Below are 21215 nucleotides of genomic sequence, written 5' to 3'. Positions count from 1 at the left end.
CTTCTCAACCTCTCACGATCCAGTGTTTCACGTGCTCTGGATCTTGCATGTCATTTTGCTCTTATACACATGCTTCTTTCCCACTATGACCCTCATTTTCACACCTTCATATGTTGTCTCGCTGTTGTTCTCTGTGTTATTTACATTCTCCTAGACCCCCCCCCCCCCCCCACACACACACACACACACACACATGCCTCTCTGCACACAGTGGCCAGATTTTCAAGGGCCTCTCCATCACCCTCCTTTGGCTAATCCACCGCTGTGGAGGTTTTGCAGCTAGACCACAGGCACACTGAGCTTTTGGCATTCCCAGATGCTGCTTGGACAACCCCACACACTCAGTGTCATTTTGCAGTATGAAAAATGATATTATCAGGGCCCATTAGGGTCTAACGAGCACCAGAGTCCACACTGAAGCTGCCACTTCAGCACGGCCCTCAGTCAAATGAAAATAAACTGCCTACCTCAGTCTTGACCTGAGGGAGAGCAGGATATGACAGAAAGAGAGAGGAGGGCTCATCGTTTGGGCCAAATATATTACACACTTTCACATTAAAAAAACTCTTCAGAGCTTTTAGGTCTGAGGTGGACACCCAGTGTGGAACCATTTTAAGAACTGCCATTACATTACCTTAACCTTATTTATGGCTTATTAATGTCTTAAGCAACGATAGTTAAAGGGTCCTTAATGTAAATGGAACACAATGTTAACTGTAAACAAACCTTTTTATCTTTTTTTTTTAAGCCCAAGAGGGCGGGGTCAGTATCCTTTGGCCACACCCCATTCAGGAACATAATTGCTTTTATTGGCATTATTGTACATTTAATAGAAATGATGTGCATTAGGACCTCCCTCCTCCATCCACTCCAGCCAGTCTAATTGAAATGATCCAGACAGCTACTGAAGCAAAGACAGCAGACAAACTCGACACGATGGGTCATACAAACCCTGGAACATGTGGTAGACCAATAAATATGTATTAAAAATACTTATTTTATACACTTCTTTATAAATCTTTTTACCTTAAAGGACACAAGGTTCTGCCCTTTTACAAATCAGAACAAATGTGAGAAGAATTATTCTGAAAGGTTTGGGAGCTAAGAGACATTAACAGACTTTTTTTACTTCGTTGTTATGTCATTTTCATTATCAGGAAAGCATGCAGGCAGTATGAGTGTGTGTGAACTGGGCCACAGTCATAGATTATATAATAAAAATGCATTCAGAACAGTTTTCACAATAATTGCAAAAGACATACCTGACCAATCAATATTCCATTTCTCATACCAAGACGTGGCCCAAAACTCCATCTAAATAGCGTTTGCATAGTTCATCCAGACCAATAGAGTCTACCATCTAACCTTGAGTGGTCACTCCTGAAGTCTGGTGGAGACAGCAGAAGGCTGTCCAGCCCTGCAGCCACGTCCACGTCCTTGAGCCCCAGAACAGGAAACCCGCTGACGGCGTCTTGCGCTCTACCGCTCCTCGTCCTGTACGTCCGGAGCGATCTCCACGCGAGATGGCTGGAACCGGCGAGATTTAAACCGTGAGTTATGGCACACGTGCTCTTGCCATTGTGCGCCGTGGCGTGGCGGACGCTGCCGTAGCCCGAGCGGGACCTCGTTTTGTCATTTACCGCTGAACGGAGTGATGAAGGGTTAAGTTATCAAGAGGGGCCGGAGTTTCCTGCGACACGACTGTGGCCAGGAAAAGAGAGACGTGAAGACCAGAAGAGAAAGAGAGTTGGAGAGAGAGGAGTAGAGAAAGAGAGAAGGGGAGGAAATCAGAGAGAGGTAGAGAGAGATGGAGAGAATAGGGGTTCAGTTCCTGCTCGGTGATGAAGTAGGCTTTGTGGTAGAGGCTTTGTCGGGGATGTTTACAGCACCCACACCCCAGGTTCCTCCTGTATAATTAACCAAAAACATTAAACATTAATGAAGCTTGACATCACGTTCAGAAGGGCTAAATGTGTAGGACCAGAAGGAACTTCAGCTGTTCTTCAGTTCTTCTCATCAGAAGGTTTTTGTTGTTGTTGTTGTCACACTTTCCATCATATTCAAATGAAATGGCAAATGACACATTATTATAGTGGTCAAAAAGAAAGAGCGCTGCCCTTCTTCTACAGTGTTTAAGTTGTTTCAAGTAGTGATGCTATGCCTATTAGGCATTCATAAATTGCCCTATTAGGCATTAGTAAAGGGCCCTCATTTCTAAGTTTTTCATTTATTAAGCCTATTAGGCTTTTCTGGCCTTGGCTTCTTAACCCTCAGCTGTCTCCACTCACAATGAAATGATTCCCCGCACTATATCTGCTTGCCCAAGCGGCCCTTTCGTGAAAAAGTCTTTTAAACACCCATTGTGCCTAACTGACTGCTTGCTCAGTTTTGGTCTCAACTCCCCCCAGAACAATAATCCACTCCCTTTTGGCTCTATTCTGTTTCCCTCCTCCGCCCAGCCTGAAATAGCTCCTCACCATACGCAACTTTACTCATCAACAGCTCGGAGAGCGTTTAAGTATTCCTATTTAAAAGTCGTGGCAAAAAAAAGAAAAGAAAAATTCCCTAAAGCCTATTTTATGCTTTGGCAGTAAATGGATTAAAATGAATTAAATGTGTGTTAAAGAAAGACCAAGCAGAAGGAGCACACAAGGAAAGTTTTTCATGTTTGGCGTATTTTTTAAGAGCAGATTTTACATCTGCCTTTATTCACTGACCGATTTGGCTTTGCTCACCCATCTAATTTCACAGAGACAGGCACAAATGTGTGCCAAACAGAAGCCACTGAGGGAAAAAAATAACTGGTTGGAACCCGCCCCAGTTCTTACCGTCCTTAGTGGAGCTGCAAAGCTTCACCCAGACTATTGTTGTGAGCAGTTTGCCCAACGCTTACGTGTCAGATGATTCTACAATGCTCATGTAGTTGTAGTGCTGATTCATGTTGTTCAGGCTGGTGACCCTTGCTCATAATGACTGTGCTTTCTCTGCTATGATTGCCCCCTTCAGCTCCCAACCATTTGCTGAGTATTTTAAGGTGAGCCTTGCGAGCTCGTCCCAAGGTTAAAGAATGTTTATTTGGGCTTTGTAGTCTTCCCTTAATTCTTCACATATACACGTCAGAGGTATAATTTCGGTGCTGGAAAAGAACGGGACTTGAAAAGGTGCACACAGCTGCGATCTCATTGGCCGATACCACATTCACTGCAAGGGATTTTTGTTTCAGTACACTGGAATGTGCTAGAGTGGAGTAGAAGCTGGTGTTAAAGCTGCTGGTTAAAGATGGCGGTGTTGTGTGGAGAGGCCAGTGAGGTTAGATGTGCACCTGGCTGCATCAGTAGGGTGGCTTGGTCAAATTTGCCTTCGGGTCCTTGACTCTGTATCGGCTCAGCCAACCGAGCGGATCACTGCAGGAGGCTGTTTTCCATAACACCAGTCACGGCCCAGTCAGGAGCTTCTCCGTTTGTACGTTTGACCTTCCACCAAGCTCCCGCATGATTGGCGTATTGTCAGCGCGCAACAGCGCGACGGGGCCTGCTTTGATTGAAATGCAGAGGAAGAAAAAAAAAAAGGAGCCGGTTGTGGTGTGTGTGTGTGTGTGTGTGTGTGTGTGTGTGTGTGTGTTTGTGTGAGTGGGAGCGAGGTGAGGTGCATAGGCACATCATTTGTGATGCCACTGTCACGGAGACACATCTGGCGTCTGCCGAGGTTCCCCTCCCTGGCTGACAGCTGCACGGCATACGCCACTGACAAGGTGAGACGGCTAATTGGCGGACGGCGGACTGCCCACACTGCTCGTATTCCCAAAGCGTCTTTTCCTCTGCTTCCTCTCTGTGCTTGCGCAGTGTCTAAGAGTTCAGCGGAGGGGAATCTTACCTGAACACGTCTCGGTTCTGGCCTTTGGGACCGAACTGTTCTTCCCAATCTCTTCCCAGCTCACGGGCACCCGGTGGGCAAGCGGGCAAACTCCTGAAGCATAACCCCTCTTCCTCCTCCCCTCTTCCTCTCTCCTCCCTCCACAGTGATGCCGCGCTTCGCGGAGCAGGTGGAGGTGGCCATCGAGGCTCTGACCACCTGCCCCCCCCAGCCCTTCGAGGAGAACGAGTTCATCGACGCCTCGCGCCTGGTCTACGACGGCGTGCGTGACATCAGGAAGGCCGTGCTGATGATAAGGGTGAGTTTGAGGCCCAGCGTCGCCGTGCCCACGGGCACGCACGGCCCGACAGGCTGTTAGATAACGAAAGCCTCGTAGACGAAGGTGAAAATTGAACGTGCAAACACACTTCATGCGTTTAAGCATCTGGCCAGGGCGTTTGCAGCGGTGCATATAACCACTCGATGCTGCAGGCCTTTCCTCAAACCACCCATGTTCACTGTCTCCTGAATAAACCTATGCGCAGGCTGTTCATTTCAGCCGTCCCGCTGGGCTGTTAAATAAGTCGGACCTCCTGTGTTCTGATGGGAACGGCGTGCAGGCTGCATTGGCATCGTGGCGAAGGCCCGAGGTCACACTACCGCACCCTGCTGAGACGTCAAATTTAGTGGGAAAAACAGGATCAACACGGCGGTTCGTCTGTCAGGCTGGAGTGGGCATGCTCACACACAAATCACAACACTATTGTTCGTATTTGTGGGGGAATATACCCTATTAGGGGCACCAGGCTAGAACAATCAGCATAAGATGGATTCTGCAGAGCGGTTTACTCCATACAAGTGAAGCTGCGTTGGAGACCCAAATTAGAGGTGGCTGCAAATTTATCTGATTCAGTCAGCATGGTAATCTTATAGGCAGTATAAACATACAGTTCATAGACAACACCCGTTTAAATATACTGCCATTGGACGCATATATGCCCAATGAGATTGTATACAGATACGGGATCCCAGTCAGCGTTTAAACCAATCAACCATTGGACTCTTTGGACTCGCCTCCACTTCCCGGTCAGTATCCCCGTTTTGGGACTTACTAGGGGCACAATTGTGATGTCAGGGCCCTCGTAATCTCCTAAGGCCACTGATCCAGGTGTAATGTATAGAGTTAGAATATAGTTTTAATGGGGCTCATGGATGAAGTGGGAACATCCATATATATCTGGTTTAGAACAAGATATCTTGAAACTAAGACCAATTAAGTCCCGTCTACGTCTGAGCCACCATGACCCAGCCTGAGCATGAGTACATTATTACTCATATAAATCACCTTTTACATCAATGACTAAGTGTTTGCCGCACCAAGATGTTGTCTGGGTGGCCTTCGCCATCCTACTGGTGACATTTCACCAGAGCCCTGTGGTGGCTTCACTGGGGGCGATTATGTGCGCAGTGTCCACACAGTGTGTACCAATCTGAGTATAATATACTCAGAGTGGGATGTTGCGGGAGAAAATAGGCCTTTGTCTGCTGCATATTGTGTTGTGGAAGGATATCGTGCACTGCAGTGTGCTGGCGTTATGTGCCACAGCTTTGTTGAGAGCCATGTATTCACGCAGACCTGCAGGACTTTGCGGTACTGAGCACTGCTTTACTTTCAAGTCTTGATTGTTTCTTCCAGATGCCGGTGCAGTTGACTACCGTAGCCAAGCGTGTGGCCGCTGTGTGCCTGCAACAGGAGTGCTGGTTTCAGGGAGACTGAGCCATGACATTCGCTTCTTTAGCTGCAGTTCATCTACTAAGCATGCAGCACTTATGTGCAAGTGGAGAGCGGTTGAGTTAGTGGGTCGTATGATTCTACATCTGCAATCACGCACTTATGTATTTATGCAGGCCCCGCCCACGAGGAGTGGGCGTTACTGATGCTGTGAGCAGATGGGTCTTCCTACAGCTGATAGCCACTGTAAAAAGTGGTGTGCTTTATTAGCTCATCATATGGGGTTTATTGTTTTATTTACTGAATATGTAATCTGTATGTATTAGTATGTGTTTCTGTGTTGGAGATCGGTATATATATATTATCACCACCTGTTGCAGTATCAGTCCTTACAAAATAATGAAACATTACATGTGAATGTTCATGCGTGTGTGTGGCTGTGTGTTTTCTCTCCAGACCCCAGAGGAGTTGGAGGACGACTCTGACTTTGAACAGGAGGACTACGACACCCGCAGCCGCACCAGCGTCCAGACTGAGGATGACCAGCTCATTGCGGGCCAGAGCGCCAGAGTAAGTGAGCCTCCCTCCCCCCCGTGAAGTCCGCGCGCAGCTTAGTGTCACATCCAGAGTGAAGTGCAGGAACGCGCCGTGTTAAAATATAACGGTGTGTAACGTTTCACGGGGCGGGAGATCAGCAGCAGTGACGCAAGTGCAGATTTTGAAAGATTTAATGGAAAGACAGAGGTAAACCAAAGGACAAAACACAGAAGGCAAAAGGGTAGCTACGCTAAACCAAGGAGAAGACACAACCAAACGGGTAAGCTCAATAACTGGGAATGTTAACTCACGAGGACATAACAACTAATAAACCATATACATATTACGGGGAGAACACGACACAGGAGAGACAACTAGGAAGAAGCCAACCGCAGCATAAACGAAATAACTAAACAGACAACGAGATACCAACCACCAATGGCTACTAATGACGGGGAACATAACAATGAAAACACAAGCACTAAACCCAGGGAGACATAACCCAACAAACGAGGACTAGGAGTGGCACTAAGAGCAAGATCAAAAGTCATGGAATGAACAGACAAGAAGTAAGACAGAGAAGTAACGAGGGACTCACATACCGACACAGGGGTAAAACACTAGGGGGTTTTTATACGCAGAGACAAGACGGTGAAACGAGACTCAGGTGTGTGGGGACTAACGACGAGGGCGTGACAGACAGAGGGAGGAACGAATGGGAGCGGGAAGCTAGGCGGGACCAGGGAGGAGGGAGGGGCTGGACGTGACGCGGTGATAAGATTCGACGACAGATTATTATTATTTTTGGCTTAAATTCTGAATTCTTTAAGGTGCGCCTGATGATGACAGTTGAACTTTTATTTTGGAATGGCAATCATAGTCTTCAGGAATCCTTCATGGCTGGTGAGGTGCGGTTGTCTTCCCCGGCAGTCAGGGTCATCCCCTAAGCACTGGAGTGATGAGAAACCCATTGACTGAGGCCAGACCAACTCTCACAGCACATCTAGCTGTTCTTTCCAGTCTAAATCATTCTGCCAAAGTTTTACTGAAAGTTCTGGTTTGTTATCCTGTTGCCTGTCCAGTTCTGCTCATCCGTGCTCAGAGCCACTGCTTGCGTGCACACATCTAGCCTGCAGTACGCAGCCCGCCTCCTCCCAGGAGGACGCTGGGTTCTCCTGCAGGGGGGGGCACGGTGCAGGGGGGGGGCACGGTGCAGGCCGCACAGACATCCTAGCGCTAGTGGTGGCAACGTGCATGCGCACTGAAGCATCACCTCCATGTCACTGCAGTGTGCAGAGACTGCAGTACATGACCTGGACCCTGTGTGTGTGTGTGTGTGTATGAAGCGCACTCCAGACTCCTTGCTGAACGCTGGAGCATATCAGCATCTACCAGGCCTGCGTGGACTGGTACACACACTCCTATACCAACACACAATATCATATGAACACACACACACATACTGCCTCTCTCCACAAAGATTATTTGGAAATCATTCACAGAGGAAAGCTGTGAGGACAGAAGAGGGCGTGTACATTTGGATGGTCTGTACAGTGTTGGTGGTGTCCGCCATCCTACAGACCAGAGTGAACCTAAACAAAATCATAACACGTATTAGAATATCACACCCTAATTAAGTCACAGCAGCTCCCTGCTCCCAGACACACAGGCAAACACACACACACCCACACACACACTCTCTCTCTACATCAGACCCTACTCCACCCACACACTCTCTCTCTCTCTACATCAGACCCTACTCCACCCACACACACTCCCTCTCTACATCAGACCCTACTCCACCCACACACACTCTCTCTCTGCATTAGACCCTACTCCACCCACACACACTCTCTCTCTCTCCACATTAGACCCTACTCCACCCACACACTCTCTCTGCATTAGACCCTACTCCACCCACACTCTCTCCACATTAGACCCTACTCCACCCACACACACTCTCTCTCTCTCTCCACATTAGACCCTACTCCACCCACACTCTCTCTCTGCATTAGACCCTACTCCACCCACACATTCTCTCTCTCCACATCAGACCCTACTCCACCCACACTCTCTCTCTGCATTAGACCCTACTCCACCCACACTCTCTCCACATTAGACCCTACTCCACCCACACACACTCTCTCTCTCTCCACATTAGACCCTACTCCACCCACACTCTCTCTCTGCATTAGACCCTACTCCACCCACACACTCTCTCTCTCCACATCAGACCCTACTCCACCCACACACACTCTCTCTCTCTCCACATTAGACCCTACTCCACCCACACTCTCTCTCTGCATTAGACCCTACTCCACCCACACACTCTCTCTCTCCACATCAGACCCTACTCCACCCACACACTCTCTGCATTAGACCCTACTCCACCCACACACTCTCTCTCTCTCCACATTAGACCCTACTCCACCCACACACTCTCTCTGCATTAGACCCTACTCCACCCACACACTCTCTCTCTCCACATTAGACCCTACTCCACCCACACACACTCTCTCTCCCCACATTAGACCCTACTCCACCCACACACACTCTCTCTCCCCACATTAGACCCTACTCCACCCACACACACTCTCTCTCCCCACATTAGACCCTACTCCACCCACACACTCTCTCTGCATTAGACCCTACTCCACACACACACACTCTCTCTCCACATTAGACCCTACTCCACCCACACACACTCTCTCTCCCCACATTAGACCCTACTCCACCCACACACTCTCTCTGCATTAGACCCTACTCCACCCACACACTCTCTCTCTCCACATTAGACCCTACTACACCCACACACACTCTCTCTCCACATCAGACCCTACTCCACCCACACACACACACTCTCTCTGCATTAGACCCTACTCCACCCACACACACACTCTCTCACTCCACATCAGACCCTACTCCACCCACACACTCTCTCCACATTAGACCCTACTCCACCCACACACACACTCTCTCCACATTAGACCCTACTCCACCCACACACTCTCTCTCCCCACATTAGACCCTACTCCACCCACACACACACTCTCTCCACATTAGACCCTACTCCACAAACACACACTCTCTCTCCCCACATTAGACCCTACTCCACCCACACACACTCTCTCTCCACATTAGACCCTACTCCACAAACACACACTCTCTCTCTCCACATCAGACCCTACTCCACCCACACACACACTCTCTCTGCATTAGACCCTACTCCACCCACCCACACACTCTCTCTCTCCACATCAGACCCTACTCCACCCACACACACACTCTCTCTCCACATTAGACCCTACTCCACCCACACACACTCTCTCTCCACATTAGACCCTACTCCACACACACACACACACTCTCTCCACATTAGACCCTACTCCACCCACACACACACACTCTCTCTCCCCACATTAGACCCTACTCCACCCACACACACTCTCTCTCCACATTAGACCCTACTCCACCCGCCCACACACTCTCTCTCCCCACATTAGACCCTACTCCACCCACACACACACTCTCTCTCTCCACATCAGACCCTACACCACCCACACACACACTCTCTCTCTCCACATTAGACCCTACTCCACCCACACACACACTCTCTCTCTCCACATTAGACCCTACTCCACCCCTGCTTAGTGGTGTGATTGGGAAATGGCATTTACAGGTCAGCCTTAAATCGTGTCTCTGAACACAGGTGCCATTTTGCCTCAAACGGGGCATGTTTAATCGGCACCTCTGGCAGGTGCGTTGTTTGGGGGAGGGGGTGCCTCTCCTGATACAGGAGCAGGAACACAGGCTTGAGGCGCCAGGCGTCGCGGCTTTGCGCGGGGATGGATTTGCCGGAGTGCGTTAAGCTGCCGGGCTCTGCTCTCGCTATCAGCGAACGAGGGAAGGAGGATTTGGGATGAACAAATTCACGAGCTGGAGAGGAGACAGACGAGGAAAGGGAAACAGGCCGGGGGGTGGGGGGCATATCTGCCCACAGGAGCCGACCCTCCGGCTAAATGCCTCTCCCTAACTTTAAAGGATTCTCAGGTTCAGGCATTTGTTCAGTTCGCTGATATAGTGGCTGAAGATTTGTTAAATATGGACTATGCTGATTGCATGGTTGGCATGGGTACCTTTGCTAAATATAATGAGTTCATGGTCAAAACATGAAGTAATGTGTATGAGCAACATGCTAAGCTAAGCTAGTTCGTGCCACTGTTTGGCTTTAACTACCATTACCGCATGTAATATATCATTCAGTACTAGACTCCACCACACACAGTTAGTCCTTACCCCTCTTCCTCTTTCAGCCCTTTGACAGAGCATTAAACAAATGCATAATTCATTGACTAGTGTAAGTAATTATACATTTATCTCACAAATAATATTCAGGCCCATCTGTGCGTGTGACCTTGCAAAAGAGATTAATGCCATTGTGGACCTTCTCAGAACTGCTACAGAGAGAGAATGTATTTCCCTATCCGAAGGAGAGACATGACAGGAAGCAAGAGGACGATTGGCTCTTTATGAGTCAGGAATATTGGGAAGGGCGGGGCTTCCCAGAAGGACCTGCTGTATGATTAAGTGTTAAGTTGAAAAACTTTATTCTGTGGCATTTTAATGGGGTGGATCAATTAAATTCTTTTTCGGTAGACGGGAGAGGGTAATGTGAACTTTTCAAGGGAATACAGCAACCTAGACAGGGTGTTTAATAAGTTTGATTACACCTTTCCCAACTCCATTTTATTTTTTTCTCTTTCTTCTTTCTTTCCCCTTCTGTCTTTTTAATGCAAATTCTCTCTCTCTCTCAAAGTCATTTCAATTCACTTCAGCCTTATTGGCATGACAAATATTCACACTTGTATTGCCAAAGCTTTGATGAAGAAATTAATAAAAGGTAAAAAAAAAAAAAAAGTAAACAAAAGGTAGGATGGGTTTAAATTGCTCTAATAATGCATAAGCAAATAGTAATAATGCAGAAATAATAATATTGCTAGCGATAATCTAAAAACTGCTATAACCACTCCCCCCCCCCAGGCTATCATGGCCCAGCTGCCTCAGGAGGAGAAGGCCAAGATCGCGGAGCAGGTGGAGAGCTTCCGGCAGGAGAAGAGCAAGCTGGACGCAGAGGTGGCCAAGTGGGACGACAACGGCAACGACATCATCGTCCTGGCCAAGCAGATGTGTATGATCATGATGGAGATGACCGACTTCACTCGGTACACACACACTGACAATCTACACTGACACACCGAGTCAGACTCCCGCTGTGTTCTCCAGAGTGGTTAGCCCAGGGTCTGCACCAGCGCACCATGGCTGGCTGCTTTCATGAGCTTGTGCTCAGCTTGTGAGGCACTACGTCGCCTCCATCACTGAGAGCAGTGGGGAAACTTGAGCCCCACTGTGTTGATTCGCTGGTGATGCAGTAATTTGTGGATGTGCATTTGCATGGGTGTGCGTGTGTGCTCACAGGGGAAAGGGGCCGCTGAAGAACTCTTCAGACGTGATTAATGCTGCCAAGAAGATTGCAGAGGCTGGATCCAGGATGGACAAGTTGGCTCGTGCCGTGGCCGACCAGGTCAGAGGAATTCCTGTAGTCCACCAGTCTAGAAACTATTTGTCTTCTCTGCTTAAATAGATTATTGCTAAACATACCAAAATCATCTGATCCAAGACCTGCAGTATAGCTTTAAGAGCCCTCTGTCACTATTTCTGTTCCATATGTGTAAATCCATAATTTTCTTTACCACTCCACACACCCCCACCTCATTCTGCCACTGCTGTTTTTCAGGTGGAGACATGGCCCTGTAAGGGGTGGCCGCTAGATCTTAAATAGAGGGTACAACCCCACATCACCTTTAATAGAATTAGCACCTTCAAGGGGGTTGTATTCATTATCAATTGGGCAGCTTCTCCCTAATGTGCTGACAGCCCCTTTTCAATATCTAATCAATCACAGAAGCTCCTTGGAAGACAAATGCTAAGAGAACAGAGTCACGGGAGAGAGTGTGTGTGTGTGTGTGTGTGTGTAAGGTGCTACACATCATCTGTGGGCTTGGTCGGAGGGGTGTTTTGAAATTGCTGAGTCATCAGAGCATGAGGTGTTTGTTGATCTGGCAGGGTATTTCGTCCCTCTTGGGTAAAAAGCCTGCAGAAACACACACACACACATACACACACACACACACGGAAGGGAATCGGATCACCTTGCTGACGAGGTAGTAATTCAAGCATTGGAGTGTGATCACTTCTCCCTTCTAGGCTTGCCAGACTCCAGCCCATGGGCTGGGATGCAGGGGATTCTGGGTACTCTTTCCACACTTCTCTTCTGGTGGACTTTGGGCATATTCAGGATCACGCGTCCCTTACCGAACATTTGTGCCTCGCTAGTAAAACAAGTTCATGGACCTGCCAGACTGGTGGAGAACAAGGTGTTCAGGACTGGGGGAGCACGCTGCCCCTGATGGAGGCTGATGAGGCTCTGCCCTGGCTGGCATGTGTTAAACCAGGAGAACGGGTCTCGACAGGTTTAATGAGTGCAGGAGAGAGAGGGAAGAGATGTGTGATTATAGTATGACTATAGAGAAGTGAGGTGTGATTCTAGAGTAATGTGAGTGTAGTGTGAGAGGAGTGAGATTCTAGAGTAATGTGAGCGTAGTGTGAGAGGAGTGTGATTCTAGAGTAATGTGAGTGTAGTGTTATATAGCAGTGTGACTGAGGAAGAGAGCAGCAGTGTGTTGTGGTTTACAGTTCTCAGGCTGCAGTATTCAGTGCTCGACACAGCCACCCACACTTCTGGATCCTGTATGCCTCCTCCACACACACACACACACACACACACACACACACACACACACACACACACACGCACACACACTTTCACTCTACGTTGCCCTCTCTCTGTCTCACCTCTGAAATCATCTTCACCCACAGCTCAACTGTCCATCAACACCCCTGATTACCTATAACTTGGCATGGCATCGGTGCGTCTGTTGCGAATTCAAACAGCCACGGGTTGAATATTTAACAGCAGCTCGTGTGTTGTTAGAACATCTGTTTAATATATTCACGGGGGAAGGCACAGGGGGCTGTCTGTGCAGAACATGGCCTGAGACATGAGCATTCAGGACCTGATCGTTTCCTGAACGCAGATATGCAACACATGCGGGCCCTTTTTCCTTACCTGTCTGCTTTTGTAGATCTGTGGAGGCCATCATGAAGGCACTGCTGAGTTCAGCGTTTTTCTCTTAGCCTCATCAGCTAAACGCTCACTTGTTTATGAGCTAAGCTGTGTCTCTATGAGTAGAGTGAGCACTCAAAACCTGCCCGTGTTTTCCCACTTGGTCAGAAGCTGAACATGTTTGGATGTAATAAGCATGCAGGTCTTCCTCCAGTGTTCCTGCCCGGAGACATTTGAACCTATTGGAGCCCAGGTTTTATTAGGCGGTCATCTTTTTTTATGAAGAGAGCATTCGTTTTTGCCCCGGTTATCTCTGGCTCATGTTTATAAAATGAACTCATTCGTTACTGAGCTTTGACAGCCATTCCTGTTTGGGACGTGAGCGTGAGATCGAAGCATAAATCACAGGGTCCATTTGTTCTCAGACCTCAGCCCAGAAAACCCACACAGCAGAGCCATTCAACATCGCTAGACTTCCACGAAGGTTCAAATGTCTCTCCCTTTGCCTTCTCCTCCCCACTGGTTTAAGGGAGGGGTCAGACAGCGCTGGGTGTCCAGGGCCTTTCATTTCCTTTGAGGTGCTCATGCTGTAATTCCACCTGTAAGCATGTCAGGTGGACTCTAGGGAACAGCGGAAGGGCTCATGTTAATTTAGGACACCGTCAGAACCGAGTTGACTCCCTTGTTTCCTTCCAGTGTCCGGATTCGGCCTGCAAGCAGGACCTGCTGGCCTATCTTCAGAGAATCGCTCTGTATTGCCACCAGCTCAACATCTGCAGCAAGGTGAAGGCAGAAGTCCAGAACCTGGGAGGAGAGCTCATCGTCTCGGGGGTACCTTTATTCTTCTAACACTCATATCAGCACCCGCTCTGAATAAACAATGAGCACTGCATGTAAAGAACGTCTTAATGGAGCCAGAGGGACAAGCACTGTAGAAGAGCTGCTGTTTCAGAAAACACGTCCGCCTCACATAACACCCGAAACGTATCGAATCGAATTCAGTTTGCATTGATTTTTAAGTCATTACTAGCTAGTGTTACACTGCGGTGAAACTTCCATGTGCTGAGGCTAAGCAAAATACTCTGCCCTCAGTCACCTGACTGCTTCCCCCCCCTCCTCCAGCTGGACAGCGCCACGTCCCTGATCCAGGCAGCCAAGAACCTGATGAACGCCGTGGTGCTGACGGTCAAGGCGTCGTACGTGGCCTCCACCAAGTACCAGAAGGTGTACGGCACGGCGGCGGTGAACTCGCCCGTGGTCTCCTGGCGCATGAAGGTGCCGGAAAAAAAGCCGCTGGTGAAGCGGGAGAAGCCGGAGGAGTGTCAGACGCGCGTGCGCCGCGGCTCACAGAAGAAGCACATCTCGCCGGTCCAGGCCCTCAGCGAGTTCAAAGCCATGGACTCCTTTTAACTCCTGAGGCAGGCATGCAAAGGGGGGAAAAAAAAGAAAATCTTCAAGGCTCAAACTTCCCTTGCCCTCCAGCCCAGTCACACACACACCTTTGCCCTCTCTCTCTCTCTGTCTCTCTCTCTCTCTCTCTCTCTCCGTCTCTCTCTCTCCGTCTCTCTCTCTCCGTCTCTCTCTCTCCCCCTCACCCTCTAGTTCTTTGCAGGCCCTTGTTCTTAGTGTCCTACGCTGGCGACGTCTCCTGACCTGGTGATGGGGTGGGTGTGACCCCGTGTGCCCTACTGTCGTGAGAGGTTGGCAAAGCCCACCCTAACTACCCCCCCCCCCCCCCCCCCCCCCCAGTTGCTTCTTCTGACAAAAAAAAGTAAAATTAAAAAAAGGACAACAAAATCAACGGGACACAAATCAACATGAGGAGGCGAGTGGTGTTTGTTTACTGTGGCGTTCAGGCTTCAGTACAGTTCCTGTGGTGTTTGTTAGTTAGCGGTGTTACCTACTGACTGGCCATATTTACACAGATATATGAAAGAAAATAATATATGCTGAGATAATGTCAATCCTAGCTGTTAAGGGCAACGGAGCTCCTAACGTAAACTTTGACACTGGATATGATTCGTAGTGATAGGAGTTATATTGATCCCTTTTTTTGTTTGACCCTTCACAATCCATATAATCCTCTTGGTTTTGCCACTTATTTAATTATATTCCTGCATCACTAACTTCTGCAGCCTTTGGCCATCGTGTTGAACATATTACTAGAAATGGACCGATTGAACTAGTTGTGTGGTTTGCTCAGAGAATAAGTAGAATCCTGCATACCTTTATAGTCACAATTCTCTAATAAACCTGCAACCGTGTGCTCCGAGTCTGCCTCCAATTCACTTTTTGAAAGCACAGTTTTTCGTCACACTCCTCAGTTCCTGTGACAGGGTCAGATTATTCCTCATACTGAACAATCTGAGTGTTCTTTATTTAGGTGACAGAAATCTTTCTTGAACATGGAAACTGTTACTGTGTGAAACTTGGCTTCAGTGCCCCACTGTTTCAGCAGATCACGTACGTCAATTATTCTACCGCTCCGAAAAATCTGGAGGAAAAACAGCAGCGAACTGTACAAGTGTTTCCTTTGAAAAATATAAAAAAAAACACCGTTTGTCTCTGTTAGCTGAAGCTTTGTAGATGTCACAGACTAAAGTCTTCAACATGTCAACCTCAGTTACTCCTGAGATGATATTAATAAAAAAAACAAAAAAAAACTTGTTTTTTTTTGTTCTCTAGTCAAGATTTCTGTGGTTCTTTTACTCACCAATCTCACACAGATCTTGTGCTGATTAAGGCCCAGAGAGCAGGCAGGTGTGTGAACCGGGGAGGGTGACCCCTCTGCCAGAGGTCACGCTGCTAGCAGCCATTTCCTCTGTACCTGCAGGCTTAGCATGGGCAAGAACACCTAATGAAACTCATTACAAGAGGATTAGTCAGAGACTCTGTGGAAGTACTCATGTCATTTACTCCTCCACGCCGGGGGGTGGGTGGAGGGTGGGGTGGCCTCTCGGGGCATGGGGCAAAGCGGGCAGGATCAGAACTGGACTCCCATGAAAGGGAAAGGGTTTCTTTTGTCTAATCCTCTGCAACCAAGATGTTAACCAGTGTTTATTTATATATATATATATATATATATATATATATATATATATATATATATATATATATATATATATATATATATATATATATATATAATACAAAAACACAGTACATAAAGACACAAAGACAGTGACAAAGTGAGAACAACACAAAACTGAGAAGAATGTCTCAGTGAAATGTAGGCTGTGTAATTCTATATGTGTAAACGTAGCACCTTGGCAAATAACACAAGCCTTGGCATTCTTTGATTAGGGGACTTGAGCTCCCTCCAGGTTTGGAGGTGGACAAAAAGTGAACATGCAGCACTTGGTGTTGATGTGAGCTCGTAAACGGGAGGCCCTCAAACACACCGCTGCCTCCCTCGGCTTCTCCTTATAGCTGCGGCATCTCGTGAAAACTGAACTTGTGAACGCGCTGCTGCATATTTAATGTGCAACATGTTCCAGGGATGTTCCTCTAGACGCTCATAAACAAGGCTCCGTTAACATTTCATCAAATAATTCGCATTCTTGTTATGATACAATACGGCGCTCGTCATGAAAGCTTTGATGTGAAAATGAACTGTGGTGTACACCTCAAACAGGAACAACAGAAGAAGGTTTATTTGGGAGAATGAATTCACACGCTGCATCACAGGATCGTCTAAACTGACAATCAGTGTTTGCTTTTAGCAGCTTTGAGGTCTATGTGCCTCTGTATGTGGCTGGGAGGTTTCTCCATCTCTCATGTCACTGGTGTTGCCATGTCATTAACCCCATCTATGTATCCTGTCCCCAGAATACCTTTCATGGGCAATCCTGGTACTTCTGACCCTCCTGCTTGGGGCCGGTTGCTTGATAAATTTGAGACCCATCCCCTACCATCCTTTCATGTCATTTTGATTTCTGTTGCCGGGGAGTGCAGGAAGACCAAATTTGTTACTACGGTAACCAAGCACAATCGTACACCATAGTCTAGTGCAAAATACGAATCCGAACCGTCAGTCTAGCACAGACTGCTGAGCAGTGTAACCAAGTACAGTGTCTAATCGTCACCGGGGTGGAGGCCTGAAGTAGCATAACAACTTTGTAAACAGCCTGAAGTAGCACAGATTTGCACTTTTTCTGTCTGTCAGGCAAAATACGAGGCAACAAAACTTGGCCTTGCGTCCCCCCCCCCCCCCCCCCCCAGTCTAACAAGCTGCAGCACGTCTCTTCTCCGAGTGTCCACCGAGACCGCCAAGGTCCAGCTTTGACAAAGCCAGAGCTTTAATTGCATCACGCCAAGACAAAGAGATGCTGATGACTGACCACGCTCCTGTTAAGGACCTAATGAACCGGAGCGTGGCCTCTGGGGCCGCGGGGCCCGCCACACCCGCCAGGTTCTGCTGGGATTGTCAAACTGGGTTCACACACAGCCATGCCTCCCTTATTCTAACCCCAGTCGCTCTGCAGAGCAGCGTCGAACTGTTGCATCAGACCCCAAACCTTTTTCACTGCGGACATGCAACCCGTCCCATCGGTCTGTTTGCCAAATTCAGCTTGGAAACGCTCCATCGGTTTTGTATTCCTCCACCATATCATTGGTTCTTTTTTTTTGTTTTTTCCTTCTATGGAAATTTGCTTTGCACCCACTGAAGTGTGTGTGTGTGGTTGGAGGTGGGTGGGTGTGTGATGATGGGGGAAAATGGAGGTCATGTGTTATTTGGCCTTCTGGACAGTCTCAGCTGCCAGCAGCCTCGTGGCTCCAGACCTGCTTGTCCTGCTTTGTCGCTTTCATTCAAATGTTACATCATCCACGCCGAGATGTTTACGGGCTTTTTAATCTTCGAACTAACAAGCCATGGACACTTTGATCATTAAAAAAAAGTTAGACTTCCTTTCATTAGCATGTAAATGCATCTTGTTTCACTTCAAAAGATTGAAATTAATTACTGCCCAAACATGATGGCTCTTGCGATTTACTCTGGAATAACAACCGGAGAGATGAGGGTTCATAAAGAGGGACCGATCCATTTGAAGCTTCAACCAGGCTTGTTTAAGGCCATTAGAGATTACCCATTCAGTGTCCAAACAGGAATTATATTATGTGTTCCTTCCCTTGCAACACTTCTATCTTTTCACCATCAATGATTACCTCATTTCACCTCATCTTGACCTACTATCTCCAAGGGTGACGGAAGCTGCAGAGAGCTGAAGAACGAAAACGACGATAGATCGGTGTTCTTCAATAGTGAGCGAGGTCTTCTGTTGGATATGGATGGAGATTTGGCCTGGTCACTAGAGTACAGTAGGTTTTCAATATGCCAGAATAAGACATTTCTCCCTGGATACTGTTTGCTCCCTCCTCAGACGGGGCACCTCGGTTTGTGTTCGAGTGGTCCATCATGCCTGCTCGTCCGGAAGAAGCAGCTCGTGAGCGCACACAGGTGCCTTGAGCAGAACAGTTGTTCTCATCGCTATGCAGTGATACCACGCATGTGAACCGCCACTGCATTACAGTGCAGTGTGATTCACAGTGACACATTCTAATAACAGAGATAAGCACCACTTTATCAGCATGTCACTGGGTCTTCCCCCCACCACTTTCTTTGAGATCTGCGTGTATATGGGGGAGGGGGGGGGGGGGTAGGGTTACGTTCTCCCTCACTTTAATGAAACATCTTAACTGAAAGCAGATAAAGGTTACTGGCAATTAAACTCTCAAGCCTTCATTCAGTTTTCATTAGAATGACTTTACAACCACAGCATGTGATGTACAAATGAAGCCCCCTGTAATAACTGCATTATCTCCAGGAGAAGCCAAATACTTAGTGATTACACTGTGGGAACTGTCAAAAAGTTTGTGCTGGAGACATATTTAGCCAATTCAAAGCCAGTTCCCTCACTCTGCATGAATCATGTGAGAAAAAGTGATTGACACTTTAATATTACACAAACATCATTAAAATGTCAACGGAGCACCTGGATTGACCACAATTGTTATTGTTGAGAAATATTATGGAAAGTCTGGGAGAGGAAAGCAGCCCATTTGCATGATATTCTGTGCCTACCTAATTGGTGTTAGACGTGACTCTGAGCTTTCAAATTAAGCACTTGCCAGGCCCAGATAAGATGCTGCTTAGACAAGCTGATCAAATTTCAGCACTCGTGTCATGTGTTCAGTCTGGAGAGCTCTGGAAAAGAGGATATTAAAGAAGAGCCGTGTCACTTCCTGCCCTGAAAAGCAAAGCACCCCCCCCCCCCCCCCAACTCTCGTATCAATCCCCTGGCTATGCTCTCTCTCAAATGAGAGGTCGGCCGTCACATCACGCTAGAACAGATGGGGGACAGGAAATGATTCAAATACATATGAAATTGGCCTGCAGGACAGAAAAAAAGCAATTCATACTGATAAGAAAATGGTATGAGAATGTGTGTGCATCCTGTTCTTGTGTATCAAACTGCCTTTATATTTATGACAAAAATGTGGCAATTTGAGATGAGAACAGGACACGATAAAAATGGTTTGGTTTTTCTATTTGCGGTAAGACTCACAGTGGTACATGCACACAGCTGTAACACACTCCAGCTGTGGACATCACCTGATCGTGTGCGTTAGCATTGGCTAGCTCTCTGAGGAATGCTCAGACCTGCACGGCAACTCGCACAAGTCCAACCGACTCCGAATATCCATCGCTGAGACCTGTCTGAGACCTGACTCACCTTGAATCTTCAAGAACAGAAAATGACTCTTTATGTGAGCTTCATACGAAATGAAAATTATCATGCTTACTTGGTTCAAACAGGTAATACACTACATATTAAAATAATACGGAATACGACACTGCGGTGTGTGAAGCAGTTTTATACACACCCCACGTTATAAAGGCTGATGTGTGTGCGCGTGAGATGCCTGTGTCAGGGATGTGCAGGGCGAGGCCTCCGACTCCGTCTGTCTTCCAAAAGGGGAAAAACACCTTTATGGACCTAAGAAAGATGGAAGGGAGACCGTAGAGGAGGAGAAGGCCATTAAGTCACTGGGAAAAGCCCTGTCTGTCTTCCTGACTAAAAGATACAGTAGTTTCCCTGCCTCCTCTTCCCACCATGAAATTGCAGATTTTTAGTTATTTCAGATCAGCACATAACCTATATATATATATATATATATATATACAGAGCCGGAGTGGCTAATCGGGAGATTCGAGAGGATTCCTGATGGGCTGGCTCATGTAAGTCTCTAGTTTGGGCCGATTGGGAGGGAAAAATAATTTTGGGCCAGATTTGGGCATGAAACTCTATATATATATATATATATATATATATATATATATACAGTGTGTGTGTGTGTTACAAAGTTCAGCATTTTGTGCAAGACATTACTATGGAAAATAGTCATAAACAGAATAAGTTTAAGAAAAGTATAAAATGCTTTGTAGACATCTATAACATATTGTATTATCCTGTAGCACTCTACAATAGTACCATAAATAATGCTGTAATCAATACTCAAGAACCAATTAATTTACCTGTACAAAATCAAATCTTACTATACTAATTCTTAACTACATATTCCTCACTGCTGTGGGCTATACTGACATCAGTGTACTGAAATAGTAACCATTTTCAAATAGCTAATGCGATTATTAATGCATAATTAGTAAGTAAAACGAGTTACCACATTAATCCTGTTTCATGTTTAAGGTGTCTTTACCTAATCACTAAGCGTTAAGTAATCAAATGGTCCCATACTTGTACATTTCTAGCCACTATAATAAAATAATCTGCTGATGAAACGGCGCTAATAGCACTACCCTGGCTTTGCTTTAATGAGGCAATATAATGTTTTTCTCTGTGCCCCTATAAATAAAGTGAAAAATTAATGCCCTTACCCATACTGATA

General features: G+C 47.1%; 1 protein-coding gene and 1 long non-coding RNA gene across 5 annotated transcripts in view; one reads left to right on the top strand and one right to left on the bottom strand.

The window, feature by feature from the left end:
• Positions 1–15977, top strand: part of ctnna2 (catenin (cadherin-associated protein), alpha 2) — a 334212-nt gene extending 318235 nt beyond the window's left edge. For 3 of the 4 annotated variants that reach the window (XM_077015531.1, XM_077015540.1, XM_077015558.1), the window contains 6 exons: positions 4020–4171; positions 6041–6154; positions 11162–11343; positions 11597–11702; positions 14001–14135; positions 14427–15977. In XM_077015531.1, coding sequence (XP_076871646.1) covers positions 4020–4171; positions 6041–6154; positions 11162–11343; positions 11597–11702; positions 14001–14135; positions 14427–14714 — 977 coding nt within the window. In that variant the 3' untranslated portion in view covers positions 14715–15977. The remainder of the gene's footprint in view (positions 1–4019; positions 4172–6040; positions 6155–11161; positions 11344–11596; positions 11703–14000; positions 14136–14426) is intronic. The other variant, XM_077015550.1, reaches the window with a different exon arrangement.
• Positions 1–21215, bottom strand: part of LOC143521994 (uncharacterized) — a 73383-nt gene that overhangs the window by 1682 nt on the left and 50486 nt on the right. Inside the window, exons 4-6 of the long non-coding RNA XR_013132892.1 lie at positions 20190–20302; positions 19387–19509; positions 1366–1527 (exon numbers count right to left, since the gene is read on the bottom strand). This is a non-coding gene — a long non-coding RNA (uncharacterized LOC143521994). The remainder of the gene's footprint in view (positions 1–1365; positions 1528–19386; positions 19510–20189; positions 20303–21215) is intronic.

Source organism: Brachyhypopomus gauderio, chromosome 1, assembly GCF_052324685.1.
Source record: "Brachyhypopomus gauderio isolate BG-103 chromosome 1, BGAUD_0.2, whole genome shotgun sequence".
Lineage (NCBI taxonomy): Eukaryota > Metazoa > Chordata > Actinopteri > Gymnotiformes > Hypopomidae > Brachyhypopomus > Brachyhypopomus gauderio.
Note: the sequence above shows the minus strand (reverse complement) of the source record. Positions and strands in the feature narration are given on the sequence as shown.